This window comes from Eupeodes corollae, chromosome 1, assembly GCF_945859685.1.
Source record: "Eupeodes corollae chromosome 1, idEupCoro1.1, whole genome shotgun sequence".
Lineage (NCBI taxonomy): Eukaryota > Metazoa > Arthropoda > Insecta > Diptera > Syrphidae > Eupeodes > Eupeodes corollae.
In genome coordinates, this window is record NC_079147.1 from 214,763,325 (window position 1) to 214,785,358 (window position 22,034).

At 33.6% G+C, this 22,034-nt stretch overlaps 4 protein-coding genes across 4 annotated transcripts; 3 read left to right on the forward strand and 1 right to left on the reverse strand.

The window, feature by feature from the left end:
• Window positions 1-1,738: 1,738 nt before the first annotated feature.
• LOC129938771 (zinc finger protein 682) lies at window positions 1,739-3,025 on the forward strand. The gene is made up of 2 exons (XM_056046510.1): window positions 1,739-1,893; window positions 1,949-3,025. The coding sequence occupies exon 2, from the start codon at window positions 1,956-1,958 to the stop codon at window positions 2,892-2,894; it is 939 nt and encodes a 312-aa protein (XP_055902485.1). The 5' UTR covers window positions 1,739-1,893; window positions 1,949-1,955; the 3' UTR covers window positions 2,895-3,025.
• A 599-nt stretch (window positions 3,026-3,624) lies between these two features.
• Window positions 3,625-4,457, reverse strand: LOC129939269 (NADH dehydrogenase [ubiquinone] 1 alpha subcomplex subunit 13). Its single transcript, XM_056047234.1, has 3 exons — window positions 4,270-4,457; window positions 3,965-4,185; window positions 3,625-3,905 (listed from the first exon to the last, which is right to left on the reverse strand). The coding sequence occupies exons 1-3, from the start codon at window positions 4,367-4,369 to the stop codon at window positions 3,768-3,770; spliced, it is 459 nt and encodes a 152-aa protein (XP_055903209.1). The 5' UTR covers window positions 4,370-4,457; the 3' UTR covers window positions 3,625-3,767.
• Window positions 4,458-7,256: 2,799 nt separating this feature from the next.
• Window positions 7,257-21,249, forward strand: LOC129953760 (nuclear RNA export factor 1). Its single transcript, XM_056067198.1, has 11 exons — window positions 7,257-7,459; window positions 7,529-7,686; window positions 7,754-7,870; window positions 15,373-15,894; window positions 15,957-16,066; window positions 17,697-17,733; window positions 19,055-19,284; window positions 19,450-19,624; window positions 19,694-20,008; window positions 20,076-20,209; window positions 20,268-21,249. The coding sequence occupies exons 1-11, from the start codon at window positions 7,378-7,380 to the stop codon at window positions 20,365-20,367; spliced, it is 1,980 nt and encodes a 659-aa protein (XP_055923173.1). The 5' UTR covers window positions 7,257-7,377; the 3' UTR covers window positions 20,368-21,249.
• On the forward strand, window positions 8,703-11,006 carry LOC129953761 (putative sodium-dependent multivitamin transporter). The gene has a single exon (XM_056067199.1). The coding sequence runs from the start codon at window positions 8,915-8,917 to the stop codon at window positions 10,685-10,687; it is 1,773 nt and encodes a 590-aa protein (XP_055923174.1). The 5' UTR covers window positions 8,703-8,914; the 3' UTR covers window positions 10,688-11,006.
• Window positions 21,250-22,034: the final 785 nt, after the last annotated feature.

Sequence of the window (22,034 nt, forward strand, 5' to 3'; positions counted from 1 at the left end):
TAATGTTTTCAATTTATTAAATATTCATCAAACCACATTTGACAATTCAAACTCGAATTCTTCGATATGGACGCGTTCTTAAAGATATATATGTATCTCATAAACTTTTAAGAATATTTTTGTGTCATGCAACTAATCATTTATTTTGGCAGTTTATATTTCTAAGATCTCCGAGATATCTTATTATCTTAAAACAAAATTTATCATACAAACTGACTGACATTGCAGACAGAAATCTGACAAAAATCTCTACGTACAATTCAAAAAGGAGTACAAAAATGAGAAGCTAATTTCATTGCTAGGTAATATTGAACAGGGAATTTTGTTAATATTTTATTCTCCTACTCTGTCTATTTTTGTCTTGATATTTAAAATATAAACTGGCCAGTATATATTACCAATATTGAAATTTTATTTACCTCATTTTAAAATATGTCTATTCTATTTATAAAATATTTCTTAAGATATTTTTTTGATTATTCTAATTCAAAATTAGTCAAAGTAGATTAATAGAAATAGTCGAAAATTTTAATGTTCAAGTTTTTGGCAGCTACAACTAAAATGTCAGATGTCTCTTACGATTTGTCATCTGGTGTTTAGCAGTGCACGTGAGCTACGAACTGCAGACTGTAGATGTTTGCATATTTTGACTTTTCTTTCACATGAGCTTTACTTCTATTCGCAGAAAGCGACAAAATGTCAATTTATATCTACCCTTTTCAACAAACAAAACAAGAGTGGTATAATTTTGAGTTTAAGTTAAGCGCGAACAATTTATTCGTTGCAGTGTGGATGGTATGTGGAACGCGAATAGAGTTTGACAGTTCGTAGCAACCACACTGCAATTCGTTACTACCAAATTGTTTTTACAAAATTGTCTTGTTTTAGAGAACAAAATGCAAATTTTATTATCCAAACTAAGTATCAATTGGTTTGTTATAATTTAAATGTGTTTTTGTTTGAAATTGACTTTTTGCAATGTGTAAAATTACGATTGTTCGTCCATTCGTTGTTCGCTCTGATGTGCAAGGCCCTTTAAAAGCAATTTTTAAAATTATAGCCACATCCAGAAAAATTAATGACAATGAAGTCTTCAAAGAGATGTAGTCGATTCTACATTTTATACACTTCAAACCAACTTATATACAAACATTTGATGTAATAAAATTCAAAAGAGATACATTGCTTTTGTTAGAGTCAGAAAGAAATCTAAATGTATCCAAGCATTTCTGGTATAAATGAATATCTGACAGAACACCTTATTGAACGTATGGATTTAATTTGAATTAACTACGAAATTGATTTTAAATTTTTATATTTTTTGCTAAAAATCTGGTGAGTTATTAAAATAATGCTCTGAAAATTTTGTTTTACAATAGTTTTGGTCATAGAAATCTAAATAAAACATGTTTTTATATTTTGCAAGCTATCTAAATTATCTAACTCATTCAATAAGGTATCTCAAAAACTCACCTATCCAGGATAGCCTATCCAACACGAAATTAAACATCCCAATGGATGTTAAAAAATGAACGGACTCTTGATGAAGAACTGTCAGTCTCACTATAGTTACTGCTGGGAGATTATTGGCATTCATTTTTTTTTTGCTGAATGGTGATACAAAATTTGTATTATTGAATTTTACAAATATTTAATTACAATCTATGAATATGAGAGTGGAATATTTTGATTTTGTCGTAATTAATTTATTGATTGAAAATCGCTTTGACGTTACAAAATGTCCTTAAGCATTAGGGAAAAATTGAAGGAAATTATCTTTCATCTCTTTCTTTCATTTTTGTGACAAGAGCTCTCGTTCAATTTACTCAAACTCAACCCTCGAAATACTCTCTGGATTGGTCGGGTGTTGACTATTTTCAAGAATTTGTCGCGGTAAACAACAAAAAAAATACTAAATAATTTAATTTTTAAAACAATTTATTTTTAGAAAAAGCATGAATGTAAAACAGGAAAAATATACGGTGGAAGATGAAGTGGTACCGGTAGTTTTGCACGACGGCGCGTACGGTACTTATACCATACAAACGTTTCAGCCATCACAAGAAGTTGCCGCTGCAGTGGCAACGCTGGAAGCCAATCATCTCCATCAGATCAGAGAAATTGATAGTGAACAGCAAATAATTCATCTAAATGAAGGGGACTGTGTGGAAATTGCAACTGTTACCAATGCAACTCCTTCGGGACCGAGTGGTGTTGCCTCGATCATGTCCGACACTTCATACCACAGCGATAATTCGGCAGAATACAGCATGGTGCCAGAAACCAGTCGTGCCAAGACCTACTACTGTCCCAACTGTGGCAATTGCTATAGTGCTGCCGGGAGTCTAAAGTTGCACATTAGAGCATGCACTCGTGAGAAGGAAACCTCTTCCAATGATAGCAGAAAATGTGAAATTTGTCAGAGAACTTTTAACTCTAGCACCTATTTGCGAGAACACATGCTGCGCCACTCTGGCAAAGGCCCCAAAAAGTGCCCCAAATGTTATCGCAAGTTCATTGACGACACCAAGTACGAAGCCCATTTGGAAACCCACAAACTTGAAGAACGAATTGCTATTGAAGCTGGCAATCCAATCAATGCCGATGGGGCACCCAGCGAAAAGAAGATTATCAAAGAGTATGTTTGTTCGTTCTGTTCGAAAAACTTTACAGTTGTATTCGATTCACGCCACACCAAGCGCCGCTATGCCTGCGACGAGTGCAGAGAGAAGTTTTCTAACGAAGAAATGCTTAAACAGCATAAAGCTCAGCTTGAAGAAAAGCGCGAGTTTCGATGTGAAAAGTGTGGAAGAAAATTCGTTTTCGAAGGCTTCCTACAAAGGCATATTCCGTCATGTGATGGCACAATTCGAAGACGACGTGACCGTCAATAAGACAAGCTTAGCGAGCTTATAACTAATTGCTTTCAAAATCATTTTTATATATCAAGTCTCGTCAGTTATTTAGGTATTGATTTTTTCCCTGTAATATTTCCTTGCAATAAATATACGTTTTAGAAGTTGGATCTTGGATTGTTTGCATTAGTCTTGCTTATTTTCTGGAAGAATGTATCACCTCCACTGATTGGTGGGTAGAATTCTTGTTTTTTCTCCACCAAGGACAGGAAACAAGGTGACATTATATCCTCTGAACTTGCAGATGTTCACTACAGAAAAATCACATGTTTCCATTAAAATTTGTTCGGCTACCATGTCCTTGTGAACTAAAATCTCTAGTGAGCCAGCTGCATTAGTCCATATGAACAGTCTAACCATAATAATCTTGATTTTGCAAATTGGTCGTATTGTGATGCAGATAGTTGTTCGAATTTACTATGCCTTACCACACACTGTCTACCCTGTCATTTCAATGTTCAATAATTACAAAACCAATGCACAACGACATCTTTTCCCAACCCTTCCCTTTCTTCCTAATGCTCATACTGTGTCTCTGGCATCAAAATTATTCAAATAATCAAAATATGGAACAGATACATCGTAGTCTTCATCTGCCTTTGAATCACACCAACAATATGATTAGCTTATTGGTGGAGTCATAGTAAGTATAAGAATGGAAATGTAGGATGATAATATAACTTTAAAGTAAATGATAAGACAGCTAAACTAAGTCTCGTGATTTCATTTGCTGTTTATTAGTTTTTATGAAAGTCTTTCCTTTGATTTATAAACTTGCATCAATAAATGAAGATTTATACCCAATTATTGGTAATGAGACAACAAAAAATATGAACTATAAATTCAACCGATTTAAGTCCACAATTTCAAATTGGCTCTCTTAGCGTAATCTTTGTAGTCAGAATGAACATAGAATTCTTTGAACATTGGAGTTAGGAGTTTGTCCTTAGGCAATGTTTTGAAGACAGGTTCACCGTACCATGTGCCGACCTTTAAAACAAATTAAAATTGTATTAAATGTTATGTTCGTACTAAAAGTGGTAACTTACTTCCCATCCTTTGACATTGGCCATAAGTTTGGCCTCTTCATCGCGATTCCTTCTCAATTGCTTCAAGTACTCCCTATCACGCTCGGCAATCAAAATTGGAAAGATGACATTCTCGGCTGAACGCATCTCAATTTCTTCGCGTTTAATCTTTTTTGCAGTTAAATAGTAAACGTAGATTCCCACAAGTGTAGAGACTGCATAACCAGTGATCATTTGCCAACCTGCCAAAGCGAACAGAAACCATCAGTGATGTAAGAAGGAAGAAGCTGGATAGTGAATTGTTCTTAGTGAAATGAGGGACTTACCGGTGAAGTAGCTTCGTGCTGGCACTCGAGCAAAGGGAATTTCTTTGTAGCCTCCGGGTGGAGGCATATCTTGCTTTTTAGCAGTTGCAGACGAGGCCATTGCTGAAAATTGTACAAAATAAGGCAAAATCCCGACTGGATATTTTGCGAACGAAAATTAACCTGCCAAAAGTGACAGGCAAAGGCAAGAAGTTTACATAACAATTGTGCGTTCAGGCAAGATTTTAAGAATAGGGCTGTTCATATTACAGGCAAGGAATTCGAATAGATTTTATTGGGCTAGTTTCATTTAATGGAAACATCGATTCAATAAATTCTTCCGATTTATGTAAATGTTTTGATTGACAATCTTAATTAATATACCGATTCAAAAATTCTGAATGGTATTTTGTTAACAGTGGATCAGGCTCCAACAAACCCTTTACAAGTGATGGTTTAATAACACCAATCAGTCAAAACAAAACATCTCATGCTATGAATTCGATTTTGAAAATGTTGTTATTAATCTCCTTTGATATGACATTCAAAAACAAACTTTGAATTTCTAAAATGAAACAAAATATTTAAAAACCAAATCGAAGCAAATGCAACATGGTTGTTTTTATTTGTAAAATTTCTGATATTTTTGATTCTTCAAAATAAAATAAAAATTTCTCATTTTTTCTGTTTGTTTGTTTGTTATTATATTTGGCCAGTTAATATTTCATAGATTTCTGAGAATTTTCTCAAATGGTTTGACAGAATGAAATAATGAAACATAAAAACCAACCCTCCAATCAAATAAGCTTTGCATTTCTTTGCATAGTTATTGAATTGTGTGACAGATTATTCTTGAAAATTCGAATCATGAAAATAATGTTCTCAGATTCCTAAAAGGAAAAAAGAGAAATTTGTATAAAATTTTTTTTTAAACATTTCTGGAAATACCAAGATCTTTGATAAACTGGCCAATTATTTTAACAAAGTAGGTTTGTTTCCAAGATTTTTGGACAGCAATTGTTGGTGTGTCCAATTTTGAAGAGCACTGATGTATGTCTCTCAGAGAGAGGAGAACTGCCAAAAAATATGGTTTGTCTGGGCCTCAATCAATGCGGAAAAAAAATAACATTTTGATATTTGACAGACCAACAATTTCTGGCCAAAGAAATTTCTTGGGAAGAATTTGTCTTAAGGGAAAATGATTCTACTCTCTAGTGAGCACTCTCTTCTGCCAAAAACTACCATACCAAACTGTGTAATGTGAAACAGCATTTGAGCGACATATGTGGACAATAGGCAGTTTTGGTCAACTGACCTATTGTCAGTTGACTAAAGCAGTATTCACATGAACGCTACCAACGAACAGAATGAGATTCAGCTGTAGCTAAAAAAATCGCTGTAGTATAAGCTGTCAATAAAAACGCTCACTATGTAGCAAAGGTCGCCCACAATTGTGTGGCACAGGAAATTTATTCGGGCATGTTCAACGCATATGAAATTTATATTTGAACTGAATTTGTCGAAGCAGGACTGTTTACCTCCGCCGGTTTACCTCTGCCAGTTTACCACCGCCAGTTTACCTCTGCCAGTTTACCTCCGCCGGTTTACCTCTGCCAGTTTACCTCTGGACAGTTTACCACCGCCAGTTTACCTCCGGACGGTTTACCTCCAGAGCAGATAAGGTAGTTTATTATTTTCAAAACTAGCATCGAATTGAAAACTTTTGGCATTTAGTTTTGTGTTGTTCTTTATTTGTATTACTTATGAAATGAATTATGACACTTCCACAACACCATAACGTTTTTTTTCTAAAGCAAAATATTCATTTGATATTTAAGTAAGTTTTTGTGTTTTTTTTTTGAATATTTAACAGAATTCAATCTTTCTCTTTCTTCAATAGAAAAAACGAGAAATTGACCATAAAAACATTTATGAGTAACAGTTTTTAAAAATAAATAAACTCACGGCCGAATAACACTATAAAATAAAACACTAAGAAGCAGAAATATCGGCCTTTGCATTTATTAAGAAGCACCCTGTGAGCAAAATAAGCCACATTTCAAACTACCTTACCTGCTCTGGAGGTAAACCGTCCAGAGGTAAACTGGCGGTGGTAAACTGTCCAGAGGTAAACTGGCAGAGGTAAACCAGCGGAGGTAAACTGGCAGAGGTAAACTGGCGGTGGTAAACTGGCAGAGTTAAACCGGCGGAGGTAAACAGTCATGTACCGTGAATTTGTATGGTAGCATACTATAAAAAAGTTACAAAACCAGAAAAAATTCTCAAATGCATTGAACGCTCCAAAAAAAAGGGAAAAGTCAAAGAATGAAATGGGTTTCCCCATCTGTCATCTCAAATGTAGCTTGTAGCGTCGCCAAAAGTTAAAGTTGAGTCAACTTGCGCTGCAGCTACTGCTACAGCTACAGCTACAGCTTCTCATTGTGTCGATGTATATTTTTTTCGTATCTTTTAACTTTGACAGTGCTACAGGCAACAGCTACAGCTACACCATTCTGTTCAAGCAGTAAATACGTTTGAAGACATATTTCCACACAAATTCTTAACAAAACGATAGCAATAAAGTTTATATTTTATTTATGATGCATACTTTTTCTTTTCAATATTATATATTAATAAATTTAAGACGACAAATTTATTCGACGCGAAAAAAAATTGTAGGTGATACGAACTGTCAAACTTTATGCGAGTTCCACATTATTCACACTCGCAACGAGTAAAATAATCGCGTGTACTTAACCTTAAAAAATCGTTCTTGTTTTTATTTCAGTGGTGAATGGTGTACATTCGCGACGAATGTGAAATAAATGTCAAAATCGATTAATGTTCGTTTATTCGTTGGGCGTGAGTCGTGTTCATGTGAATAGTTCTTAAACGAGAAAGGGATGTTTATAGAAAAAATTCCCCTGCAATGGGTAATAAAGTCAACTCTCTAGGAATTTCCCAGTCTATGGAGCGTTCCTTGATTTTTTGACATTTCCAAAGAAAAATACAAGTTTGCGCGTGTTGTAAAGCGAATATATATAAAAGTTGAAGTTAAGCAATTACTTTTAATAATAAAATAAATCCAGGATTTTGTTAGGAAAAAAGAACTAAATACTACTATTTGAAATGCCTAAACGTGGTGGGCAACGAAATAACAATTATAACAACAATGGAAATAGATTTGGTTCACTGAATTCGTATTCGGATGGTAAGTTAATTTTCACATTTTCAGCCGCCATCATTCCAAGGAATTGCAAACAAAAATTTGTCTTCACAGAGCACGATGATCGAACTAATAAAGAGAGATCAACTACTCGAAGAGTTAGTTTCAAAGCTTCATGTTTGTTCCAAAATAAGAATGTTTTCAAGAATCGATTGGCAGACATGGCCATTCAAAATAGATTGGAAGAAGACGAGGATATGGGTGGATCAAGGGTAAGTCGAAAAAAGTGTTTTCATTCACGAATTATTTGTAGTTCATGTTTGTTTTTATTCTTTAAAGCAATTTGAAGGTGGTCGTTCGGATCGAGGAGGAAGGAGAAAAGGATCGCCAATACCAAGGGGAAAGTTTGGTGGCAGAAAACTTTTGCCGAATTCTTTTGGATGGTACCAAATCACGGTATGTACAAATTCAATTATTTTTGCTTTTCATATAAACAAATTTTTGTACCTTAAAATCTTTGGGCGAGTCATTTAGAAACAAAATAAAACACATTGTTTTGGTTTTATTCTTAAGTATTTTTTAAGTATAATTACTTCGAGTTCCTTAATCAACAAATTTTTAAACTACATCACTATCAAAATTGAAAAACAAACAATTTAGCTACGTGGATATTAGGAAACAAACCCATTTGTGATTAACAATCATCTTGGGTTTCTTTAAATTAATCATTTAGGAGATTTTAACAAACTAAGACACAATTAGTCTCACGCTTTATAAGAAGCTAATGATGGATGGTAAAATGAGCAGAAAGGTTCCTAAGTCATTGAGGTTAGAGTTAGTCTTAGCGTGTTAGCAGCCACTTTACCTAACCTTACCTGAGTAACAATAAAAGGAAAAGAAATGTCTCTACAAAAAATAACACAAATTAATTTTGGTTTTAGCATTTCAATCCCGGGCATTAAATATATGCTAGACGTAAGAATCCATCCGGTATGATTTAGCATCTAGAATCTAGCGAATGTTAAGGCGACACTCAGCCCTAATCCGACACTGACAAAGTAGCAGGTGAATAGTCATCGTGAGGTATATGTACATTTATTTTTTCTGTTATAAAACCTGTTTAGTAAGGCTAAAGAGATTAGAAAAAATTATAAATATTTTTGAATATTTTTCACCATTAAATTACCCCAATTATTATCTCTCAGTAATTAATAAAGTTTATCTTAAAAGAAAGAACTATTCTGATTTTAAGCCCTATCTCTATATTAATATCTAGAGAGATACTTGTATCAAATTTATTTTCTTCATTGTCAATAAATTCAGTTACTTTATTAATAAACCAGTAAATTAAAACAAGATTATTATATATGGTGACTAAATTCCACAATAGGTCTTAGTTATTCGTCGCTATTGTTGCTGATTAGTTGGGTTACGCTCCTTGCCTTAGGCTTTGCTTTCAAAAGTGCATATTCTTAGTGTAAAGCTTCTGCTAACTGTCTGATGTCTGTGCTTTCAATATGGGATTACATTATTTTGGTTATAGTGTTGTTAATATCAGCCGGCGTTGGATTGTACTACCGTCTAACAGGTGGAAAGCAAAGTACCACAGCCGAGTATCTGCTGGCTGATAGACAAATGAGCATATTCCCGATTGCATTTAGTTTGATGCAAAGCTTCATGTCGGCTATAACATTGCTAGGAGTTTCTATGGAGAACTATCAGTATGGAACAATGTTTGTAATCATAAACTTTTCTTACGTTTTGACGACTCCCATCGCAGCATACTTATATCTGCCAGTGTTTTACCGCCTTGAAACTGCAAGTGTTTATGAGTATCTGGAAAAGCGTTTTGGCTATGCTGCACGACTCGCCGCTTCGTTGGCTTTTTCCATTCAAATGGTTCTTTACATGGGAATTGTACTATACGCTCCATCTTTGGCCCTAGAAGCTGTCACTGGACTGGATAAACTGTTTGCAATTCTAGGCATTGGAATTGTGTGTACTTTTTACTCGACAATAGGCGGCATGAAGGCGGTCATTATCACAGATGTCTTTCAATCACTTCTAATGTTCATGGCAATATTTAGTGTAATAATTTGTGCCACGATTAAGGCTGGAAATTGGGCAACAATTTGGGAAGTAGCACAGGACGGTGGAAGGATAAACTTTTCAGATATAAGTATCGATCCCACGAGGCGTCACACATGGTGGACACAAATTATTGGTGGAGGATTCACATATTTATCGCTTTATGGTGTAAATCAAACCCAAGTACAACGCTTGCTATCGGTTAAAAATCTAAAATCAGCTCAGCTCTCGCTGTGGTGGAATCTACCCATTCTAAGTTTGCTGAGTGTGTGTACTTGCTTCTCAGGACTCTGCATGTACTATTACTACCACACATGTGACCCTTTGCTTGAAGGACGTATAAATTCCCGTGATCAATTGCTTCCATTATTCGTCGTGGACACAATGGGTCATGTGCCTGGTTTGGCGGGTCTTTTTGTATCTGGAATATTCTGCGCCAGTCTTTCAACAATTTCTTCAGCTATAAATGCTCTATCCGCAGTGACTTTGGAAGATTACGTTGGACAAATTTACAAATGCCTTGGAAAGGAGCCGTTATCTGATAAAAAACGTACCGCGCTAACAAAAGCTATTGCATTCGTATACGGTTTAATTTGTATTGGCTTAGCATTTGCTGTCCAGGCACTCGGTGGTGTACTCCAGGCGTCTCTGACAATATTTGGCGTTGTTGGAGGACCCCTTTTGGGTCTTTTTACACTTGGCATGTTTACCAAACGTGCAAATCAGAAGGGATGCATAATTGGCCTCATATTAGGACTTGCATTTGGATTTTGGATTGGATTTGGACAACCAAAACCAATACCACCTCAACTACCAATGTCAATTGAAGGATGCCCAATTACTGCTAATTCAACACCTAACACTTTACCAGTTTTGTTGGAATTGATGAAACCAAGAGCAATTGATCAAAGTGATTATTTTTATCTGTATCGTTTGTCGTACATGTGGTATTCCGTGCTAGGATTTGCTGTAACCTTTATTTGTGGGTATATCCTGAGTTTAATTTGCGAAATTCTCAAAATTGACGACAATCGACTGATATACACCGACAAAAATCGTACTCAATTCAATTGTGAGCTTTTTATTCAACCAATTGCTAAGCGATTGCATACGAGAAACATGGATAGTTTGAAAATGAGTGGAGCAGATCATATGAATGGAGCAACAAATGATCGCACGAAATGATACACGACAGTGTAAAAATGAAAATAACTAAGATCAAGTATGGGATTCGTTTTTGATGATTTAATTTTATGAGTTTAAAAGTGTGTAAATAATGTTGTTTTTTTTTCATTCGTCGGATAGCTAAAAAATATTTTACAATTTAATTTTATCAGTATTTATATTTAGCTAATTACAAGCAACTTTATAAGAGATAAGATAGAACATTTATGAAATGTGTCGATAACAATCAAATAAAGTAATAAGCATGTGCATGGCGGGCTGGACCGGCTTTTATTTAGCTGTAAAAAGGTGGAATAAAGTTTGAAAACATAAAATTGTACTTATTTGTTTAGTAAATATGAGTTTTAGTTTTAGAATTGTTTTTACTGCTCTGCCAACAGCAAACATAAGACATCAATGCCACAAAAAAAAGGTTAGTTAGTGTACTTGTACTAACGATGCCTTACAGTTGGTTTTTGGTTAAACCTACTCACAGCCACAGTAAAATCTGTAGAAACGTATAACCAATAGCGTGTTGCGGGAAATTTGTAGATGGTTTAAGAATGTTGGAAGATTCAAATATATATTCGAAACTGTAGAGTTTATAAAGTCGTATATCTCTGCCTTTGCGGCTTCAGGCAAAATGAAAAAATAAACTTCTTATGAGTACATATTTTGTATACACTGCCGCTCATCTGAATAGGTTCGCAAATATTTTCACCACACTCATGGCCTCCATATGTATTGCAATGACACATCTTTTTAATATATGTAATGTTATTCTCCCACGGTAGCAAGAATAAATAAAGCTTTTTTTTGGCTCATCTGAATAGATTGAACGGATGAAATGGAATAAAAAAATACAAATTATTTGAATTCAAAGATTTATTTTACCCTTTTGTATTGTATGATTATTTAAGAGAAGTTAATAATAACTGTTGCCACCTGCTTTTAATATAGTCTCGTAAATTCGATTTGGAATGGAACTATAAAACTTTTCCAGGTATTGGAGCGAAATTACTGACCAGGCTTTTTTAATGGCTGCGATTAATGACTTTTTGTCTTCAAATTGCCTTTCTGACTCGTACACTTTATGTGAGAGAAGTCCCAACACATTCTCTATTATGTTAAGGTCAGGGGAGTATGGAGGCCACACCAGCATCACAATATTTTGACTCTCAATCCATTGCCTTACTGTCCTCGCTGAACGGATAGGGCATTATCATGTTGGAATGTCCACGATATTGGTCCAAACAGGTCAGAAATCTGTGGGAAGGCTTTTTCTAGCACATCGTTACAAGAATTTGCATTCATTATCGATGTAACAAATTGGAGCTCCGTAGAAGGAAATAGCTCCCCATGCCATAACACTGCCTTCACATTTATGCCGTCGACTTAAATAATGCTCCTCTTTTCGAAGGTCATGAAAGTAATAAAAATAGCCATCAGGGCACTCTAAATTGAACTTTGTCTCATCGGAAAAAATCACTCTTTGCCACTCTGACTTCCATGATATGTATTTCTTACAGAATTGGAGACGAATTTCTTTTCTAGATTCCTTAAGTGGTGTTTTTTTCTGATTTTGTTTCCTTTTCAAATGAGAAGCAATTTTAATAACGCGTTTTACCGTAGCTAAACTTTAATTAACATCGATTTTAATTTTTATTTTTTACGAGAATTAGAAGCTTCTCTAATAATAGCACGTCTATCACCCATTGATTTGGCCGTATAAGTTCCTCCTTTCATGTTTTTTCCATAATTTTGGATATTTCGCAAGTAACTGCCTACCAAATTTTGACTTCTTTTTTATTTTCTTCGCTATAAGTCGTTGGCTTAGGCTTGTTTTCCGAAATGCTTTTATTTTGCCTTTTTGCTTCCTCGCTTAAAGATTTTCCGCGACCCATTTTAAGCGTTAATAGGAAAAACACACTAACTTTGTTGACAGATAAAATTTCGATTACAACTAACACGGAACTCAACGCAAGCTGCAATTTTTGCTGTTGAACCTATTTAGATGAGCCAACAAAAATCGCTTGTTTTTATGAATACATTTAGTCTAGCTACCGTGGGAAAATAACGGTAAGCTTTAAGACAAATTTTGATCTCCTAAAACAAGCACATAATTATGCTGTTTCATTACATATATAAATAAAATGCACGACTTGGTCTTACGAACCTGCTCCTGTATGCAAAGAGTCTGTTTAAAAAAGTACCTTTATAAGATTTAAAAATATACCTGTAAAATAAGTTTGTCTTCAAAGATAAAAATGCCATTTGATTGGTCAAAAAACCTGTGATTCACCCAAGACACAACTCATCCTTGGATAACTCAACCCGGAAATGAAAAATACTTGAAAGCATACTTAACGAAAACAATTGTTTGTGTATTCAACTAGTTCGTTGAAAGCTAGAAGGACCAGGATGGAAAGTAAATTATCTGAAGATAAGAAAGAGGAAGAACATGTATGTTTAAATTGTAAAGCGATCGCCTATTGGTTGTGTAGTTAGGCAGGTGTCTAAAACGAATAAAAAATAGTTCATTGGTGTGCTCAGCCATGTTTATGATGATAATGAAGGAATGTTATTAGTAGGTAGAAGGTACTTATTACAAACCTATCACATTCCTTTTCCCAACAAGTTTTTAGAGCAAACATGGAGTTATTACGTTCAGTTAATTCTTTTTCGATTAAGTACAAGAAATTGCTATTTATGTATTGTTTCCAGTCAGGCTCTTGTGCGTTTTTGATTATGGGTTATGAAGTGACACGTAAGCTATATATGTATGTAGAGGTTGTACGTAACACCTATGCAGGTATAATGTGTATGCATACGTTGAAAAAGTGATTCTAATAGAAAATACATATACCTACTCTTTCTGGTCCGTTAAACAAAAATAATTTTTTCTTACTTAAAGAAGCCAAGTTAAAAAATAAAATTTTAGAGAAAATTAAAAAAATCTATTCGTTATTTTTGGGAAAATACGAATTTTCATTTTTTGACCAAAAAAAATGTAAGGGGCCACTGTTAGTTTTGATCCTTTAAAAAAATGAAAAATGTAGTTTAGTTTTGTTACAAAATGAAAATAAAAACTCAAAAAAATACAATGAATTCGGTTACGCATTTTTTTATATACAAAACATTAGTAATCTCTCTTAATTGTTGTTAAATAAATAAAACAATTGTAGTTCTGGATTTGCAAAAGAAGACTTTATAATGATATTATAAACCAAAAATTTTCAGGACGGTTGTCGTTCTACATTCATTCATTCATAATGTATATATGTACATACATTCAATATTAAAATTTGTTGTAACTATTGAAACTTTGGGGCGTAGAAATATTGGTATATTCGACAGGCAACGATTTTTGTATCGCTCTTCCACAAAGCACTAATCCAAATTAGTTTTGGAAACATTAAATATTATTGAAGCCAAGTTATGTTCCCTGTGGATAAAATGAAGTCTTCACTTCCCTCCCTTGGACCAAATTGGGTTTATTACTGCAGCTGATTAACAAAAACAGATTTTCGGTTAGATGAAAATAATGACTTTGAGAAACTTAATTTCTTAAAGAAAAAAAAAGTTATAAAAATAGGACGCTCTACCCCTCCTTTGAGCTTATCTATCAAATTAGAAAGCAAAGGTTTTTATTTTTTTTTCTCACAATTATCTCCGAAATTTTTTCGAAAACTGGTGCTCTTTTCAATTTGATCCAAAATAAACAAACGGATGTTGAAATCGCAAAAAGAGAAATAGAATGTTTTGAGTTTGGCTTTGATTTCATAGAGAAATTTGAATCAATTTTCGAAAGTCTAAACGGTTGCGGAGAACCGACACGAAAAAGAAGAAATCTGAAAAAGAATAAAAAACTTGCTGTTTTAGGTCAAATTAATATAAGATATAAATCTTTTAATATTTTAGTATTCTTAGATTTATTTAATAAATCGAGATATCGAGCCCTTCCCGCAAATTTATTGTAAGCGCCAAAATTAATTTTATCGTAAACGACAAATCAAAAGCTTACTGCTGGTCCTTGAAACAACTTGTACCCATAGTCAGTATTGAAAATTAGTAATTATCCTTAAGTTAAGAAATAGCAACAGCCTCCAAGGTTCTATGTGTTATTAGCAAATTTTAATAATTAAGTTTTCTTTTTTATTGCAAATGTCGCTTACGATAAAATGGCGGGAAGGGCTCGATATTTTGAATCTTTTGTAGCTTTAAAAATATTTTTCCTGGAATATTCTATTTTGCGGCTTTAAAAACAACTCCATCCCTTCGTCACCTTGAAGTTTAAGCACACCATAAAAACTTAAGGAATGAAATCTTAAGTGACACATTTCCACAATTTTTTAATTTGAGTATATTGTTTTAATCACTTCCGATAAGTGTCATTTTTCTCCGACCTAACTTTAGAAATAAGTCACGCCTCGCCACTGCCCTGCATACTAAGTTTAACAATCCTTATCATTTTAAACACTCCAAAGGGAAAAAATTGTAGAAAAAAATAATTGTTTTAAAAAAATTTGCAAAATTGCAAATAAAATACATCCATTCTTTTTTTAGTCTCCTAATTGCTCGCACAGTCTTTAATCATTATATGGGCATCTATATTCCCTTGTTTTCCCTTATATTTTGAACAGCTGTTTAGGTGAATAAAAATTGTATACTATTTACATTAATAAAAAAATGATCTTAATTTTCAGATAAATTTTGGTCAAAAATATAACAAAGATGAAGTTATCCGACAAATTCTGGCCGCAATTTACCCCGAAGTTTTTATTCCGTTGTATTGGCGAACAGAAAAACATGGTGTCATCTTTTATGTGACGGACTTTAGAGTTGCCGAAATTCTGCAGAGTGCCGATCGAAATATTCAAATGCATGATGGATTCAAGTTACCAGTCCGTGTCCGACCTGGGACTCCTCAAGTGCCAATCGATGAACAATATAAGGAAAAGATAAAACTTGCAATGGCCAAACGTTATAATGCCAATACAAGAGCTCTAAATTTATCTAAATTCAATGCGGATCCTGATTTTAAGGATATGTTTCTCTCCTTAGCTAGATCACCAATTATGTCGGCTGTAATTGATATTATTGAAAAGAACATACCTGAATTGGAAGCATTAAATCTAAATGACAATCAAATGGTTACAATGGAGAGTTTTAAAAACATCGCACAAAAATTGCCGCAACTTAAAGTTTTATATCTCGAAGAAAATAAAGTAAAATAATTTCTCAACTCGAAAGTAAATAATAGATAAAAGTTAAATGATTTTATTTACAGATTCCATCACTTGCTCATCTATTGGTGTTCCGAAATGCGAACATAACAGAATTGGCCCTCAAAATGAATCCATTGCGATCGCGTTATAAAGATCAATCCCTCTATATAAGGTATCAGATTGTGTATTAGAAATACTAAAATTAAAAATTCCACAGGAATATCATCAAAACGTTGCATTCTTCAAGTACGAAGCACATTAGATCCTCGGTTGACTTTCGTTGCTGAGAGAGAAAATAAAGGATAATGTGGCGGTATATGGGGTACCGAGGCAACGAAGACAAAATATAGACAAACAAAAATATGCAATAGATTTAAGATTATGAAAATGTCGTGATTTGTATCTTTTTAGTTGTTTGGAAATTTATGTTAATATTTTTTATTATTACTACTCCCAGTTTAACATTTCAAGTTTGCAGTAAAAATATTATTTTAGTAAACAGAAATCATAAATCCAAAAAAAAAACAGAAATGTAAACATGTACTGTAAAACTGGAGAAACAAAGTCTTGCCACGAATGGTAACGTCTATGGGAACTACGATTTTAAAATGTACTAAACTATAAACAAGAAAATGGTGTCAATTAAAGGAATCAAGGTACAAAATATAAACAAATTTCCGAATGCATGATCATTTTCAAAAAGAGAGGAAACGACCGCTTTTGGGTGTAAATAAAAAAATTAAAATTTGAATAACTGAAACATATACTCCTAAAGGTTTCTAATGTTTTGATATTTGAATCTGAATACAACTGTATTGTTTTTTTTTAAGCATAAAACGAGTTACTTGCGAAAATAACTAATGATAAATATAACTTTACTCAAAACAAAATAAGTCTATGAAAAGATGAACTCCGAAAAAGAGTTGTCTAGGAAACATCCATACAAACTTATACTCACTTAAAGATTAAACCTGTATAAGGTTTATCTTTCTATAATGAAAATAATATATTTTAACCTTTGCGTTTTTAAAAAGAAAGCGTAAGGCATAGAGAGTATCTGAGATGAGCTCATTTACAATGATCATCGAACTTTTGGTTTTACTTATTAACAAAACCAAACGCCGAATTAAAAAAAAACAACAACCATTACTTAATCAATTGCTTTTGGTGTTCCCGAAAAAGGTGCATACCAGACAGTTGAAAGTAATCCATAACAAAAAATAAAGGAAGGAAAATAAATATAACAAAGAAAACTATAAAACTCCAAGTAATATATCGCCTTAAGCTTGTTTTATGTGATGTGAAACAAATAAATTAATTAAACACCTTGATTGAAAAAAGCAAAACATAAAAGCCCTTAGGAGAATGATTAACCGACATTAAAAAACAGAGTTCGTGTTGTTTTGAGCATTAGCATTTCTTCTCGTTGAAGAAAATCCATCATTCGAAATTGTTTATATAGAAAACCTTTGAATCGTATTGTGTTGGTAATAATTTGAGATAATTTAGAATTTCAACAAAATTAATAGTTTCCATTTTCGTTTAAGTTTCGAAGCAAAGCCCGGCTCATAAAAGTGAATGTAAACGCAATTATTGAATGTATAAGCCATTATAGTGGTTCTCGAGTAAAATTATTGTTGGGATTTAGTATTTTTTTCCAAGTTTACTAAACAATGTTGACTCGTAAACCACCCTTAAAGGCTAATTGAATATTTTAAATTTTTGTTTTTTATTTAAATTCTTTTAACCTTAACATTTTAAATAACTTTTTTTGTCACAAAATTTATGAATTCGATTCACAGTGAAGTACGCAAAAAGTTTCCAAAGCTTGTCAAGCTGGTAAGTCTTATTTAAATTCTAATCATGAAATGTTCATTTGGTCAGTTAATATTTCATTAGTTAAGAGAGATCTTATAATGGGTAATTCCATTCTCAACTGGTACACTTAATTATCGCTGTAAGAGTTCATGATTACTAAAAAATATTAACTGGCCAATACAAATAAACCACGCAGTGCTCGTAAGCATATGGACAACTTTGGGCATATGTCGAAAATCTTTTAAACTGGTGTGCCCCAGGGCTCCGTTTTGTCTCCGACACTTTTCCTTATTTATATAAATGATCTTTTCTCTGAAATTCTAACCCACTTAATTGTTTCGCTGGTGACAGTACCCTCAGCTTATCATATTCGTTTTTAGGTTCTCATCCTTGTTCTTCGGACGTGGACTACCAACGTATGATAAGCTCATTAAATTCTGATCTTGACAGCATTGTTCAATGGGGAATCAACAATAGCGTAGAACTTAATGCTTCAATAACTCAATGCTGTCTACTGTCACAAAAGCGTAACCTTCCCCCAATACCACTAACCATAAGTAGTACTTGCATCGAGCAGACCCAAAAGCATTTAATTCTAGGTATGTGAATTACAAAGCACTTGTTGTGTAGTGATCACATATTTGACATCGCCAAAAATGCTGCTAAGTGTTTATGTGTTCTCAGAAGATGTAAGAAGTGTTTTACCAATTCTGATCTGGCTATAAGCTATAAAGCCTGTGTTCGTCCGAAACTCGAGTACAATTCCCATATTTGGGCAGCTACCCCTATAACCTACTTGTCTCCTAGACAGAATTCAAAAGAGAGCTGAAACTTTTGTATCTCTCGAGCACCGTGCGTCGTAAGGTTTCATACCTGTCATTATTTTATCGCTACTTTCATAAACATTGCTCTAATGAAATAGCTAGTTGCATTCCTCCCCTCAAAAAATTCAACCGTAATACCCGTTCTTCTATGAATGCTCATCAGTTTGCCCTTAAGCCCAATTTCAGAGTACAGTACAGAGATTCTTTCTTTAGTCACACTACACGAATGTGGAATGCTTTACCAGACTCGATATTTCGCAATGTGCAGACATTCAAAACCAATATGCATCGGTATCTCCTTTCTAATCCTATCCTCCCTTCCTAATTGCTCGCTTTGTGATTAATCATCATAATGGTATTCATATCCCCTTAAATGCGCGTATAATATAAAACAAAATGTTAATATAAAATCAAAGATTTCGACAATTGTACAAAGTTAATTCCAAATTATGTGTACTGAGAAGATTCAAAAACAGCAAAATATTTCAAGTAATCAAATTTTTGTTTTCGTTCAAAAGGACGGTAAGGACTTGGAACCACTAATTCTTTTTGATGTAAATGACACAGGGTCATTGCCAAAGCCGAAGGCGTCGTTCTTATGTGATGCTTCGGGTGCAGATATTATCCGGCAGTTTTTGGAGCAATATTTTATCATATTCGATTCAGATAATCGACAACCCCTTTTGGATGCATATCATGAACAAGCAATGTTAACAATTGCTTTGCCGCCAATTAGTCAATCAGGAAGGCAAGTTCAAAAACACAGAATCTAAACATATATGTTTCTTTATATATTTCCCAAAGCTGCTTATTACAGTGAATTATAACTGAAAAGGAAGTAAAGGGCCAGATTTTAGCATTAAACACATTGTGAACGATTTTTAATTGAATTTTGTGATTGTTTTTATTTCAGGCTTGCCGCATTTTCAAAATTGAATCGTAATTTAAAAAGAAACAACACGAACGTTGACATTGAAAAATGGCGTTACGTAAAGTATGGAAGATTACCAGTTGTGTCAACCCTAGTTGAATGGCCAAAGACGTTACACGATCCACAATCATTTACTGTAGATCTGACCTTGTTTACTGTAGGTTTTGAGAATGCATGATGTATAAATGACAAAAGTTGATTTTATTTATTTTTGTATTACTTTCAGCCAAAATTAATCTCTTTCACTGTAGCGGGACTTTTTAAGGAGTTCGACGTTGATACTGGTGCAAGTACGAGCACTAGTAGCAGCAATAATAACAAAACAGAAATTCGTTACTTCCAGAGGCAATTTGTAATTGTTCCTGCGGGCAGTGGTTTTTGTATAAGAAATGAGTTGATATTTCTAACAAGTGCAACATTTTTACAAATCAAAAAGGCTTTTAAACCACCAGCAGAAATTGCTCCTGTACAAAATACCCCAATTGGGCTACCTCCAATAGGAGCACCTGGAGGGCTGCAAAATAGGTTACAAGTTGGACAGGTTGGTTTTGATATTAATATAATAAAACAAAAACATCCAATATTTAATTGACAATAACTTTTTTTAGCCATCTACACCGCAAGTTGCGATGATGGCACCACAAATGGCTGCTGGCAGCAATATACCCGATGAAGCTACAAAATTACAAATGATACAGGCGATGAGCAGCCAAAGTAACATGAACCTGGAATGGAGTAGAAAGTATGTAACGATTATTTTAGAGTGTAGAAATATCAATTTTAAATTTTTAATTTTAAAGATGCCTTGAAGAAACTAAATGGGACTTCAATCACGCAGCTTTTGTGTTCGATAAACTACAAAAAGAGAATAAGATACCAGCGGAGGCTTTTATTAAATAAATCATTAAATGATATCGTGTCCCTCAATTTTATACGTTGCGATAGTTCTTAACTTTGATAGAATTACATATACATAAAGAAAGCAAATAGTGTTTGAAAATCTTGAATAGGTGTTAAATACTGTTATAAGAAAACAAAATTATAGAAAAAATAATTTTAATTATTAAAATGTATAAAAGTAAATAAAAATCAAAAATCTATTATTTTAATGTATTCAGTTCAAATTAATTAGAGAGTGAATATATACAAATTATCATTGTCTTATCACTCTCTATTTCATTTCAAACAAATTAAAGTTAAGTTTTAACCCCCATTTCAAGTAATTGGAAAATTAAAAATGTACAAAAATAAAAAAAAAATATTTCCTAATGTTTCTTTTGTTAAAATTAGGAATAGTTTGAAAAATCTGTAGTTTAACCTTATTCAAAGTTACTTTAAAAGTTAAGCTTAACTATATTATTTGAAATATCAACAAATTTGAAAGCTTCAATAATTGATCATGTTGCGAGGCAAGCACTTTTGAAGTGACAATTGATAAAGGTATAACTTACTTTTTTTTTGTACTGAACACATTTTAACAATAATAACAAAGACAAATAATATATTTTGGTATTTAATTTTGTCAATTTTTATGTCCAACTTCTTGTAATATTTAAGTTGAACGTATCTAGGGAAAATAAATGTATTGTTTTTTAAATTGTTTATTTTTTATATTAACTTGTTGCAAATATAGTCTGGTTTTGATATAGAAATAGTTTTAAAAGCTAGATTTATCTGACGTTAATATATTTTTTTGCTCAATCGCCAATTATTAATTTAAGGATTTAAATATAATTTTTAGTTGATCTTAAAAATAAACCACAAGGATTGAAGTAATGAAAAGTGTTTGAATAATGTTTAAACTAACTGTGTACGCATTTTAAATCTTATATTGAAAATTTTAAAATTCAGATTTTGTAATTACAGATTTAAATATTCATCTTAATGTTGTGTACATTCTGCTTTTCGTCAGAAGTCGATCTTTGTATATGAAATCAATAGTATTATCATGGAGCTGGTTTGTAACTTTCGCCGTGTCCTCAAGGTGGCGTTGAAAGTTTTATGACAAGTGGCAGGAAATGTTAGACATGTGCATTTAAGAAGACACAAGCGTCCAAAAGTTTTTCTTAAAATCCACCTCTGTCTACCGACTCCCACTCTCACCTCCCCGCGGTTAAGGTCGGGTTCCTAGTACCTCAAATGGATATTGGGTTCTAACCCCAGTGAAAAATTGTTGGGGCAGCAAACGAGAAAAAGGGGGGGAGATTGTTCCACTAAGGCGCCACTGCTTATCAAGACGGCAGCGGAGGAATTCCCGAGTTCCAGTAATGTTGAATTACTTAGTGAACACCTTATAGGGTTTTTAGGACATATTCGGAGCTTAGGCCTATAATAAGGAGCTTATCCCCGTCCTTGGAGTTATATTAAGTACCTGGCCCTTCAGGTTGGGGCTGTGCTGTCGGGGTGACTTCCTGACTAAGTACAAATATCCTAGTTGCGAAGCACTAACAAGCCCCGGATACGGACGGATTTACTGTTGACAACACACGCAACCGAAATAAGGACAACAAACTTCGGATCTGTGAGTGGAATGTTAGGTCCCTATAGGGACCTGCAGCCGAACAATT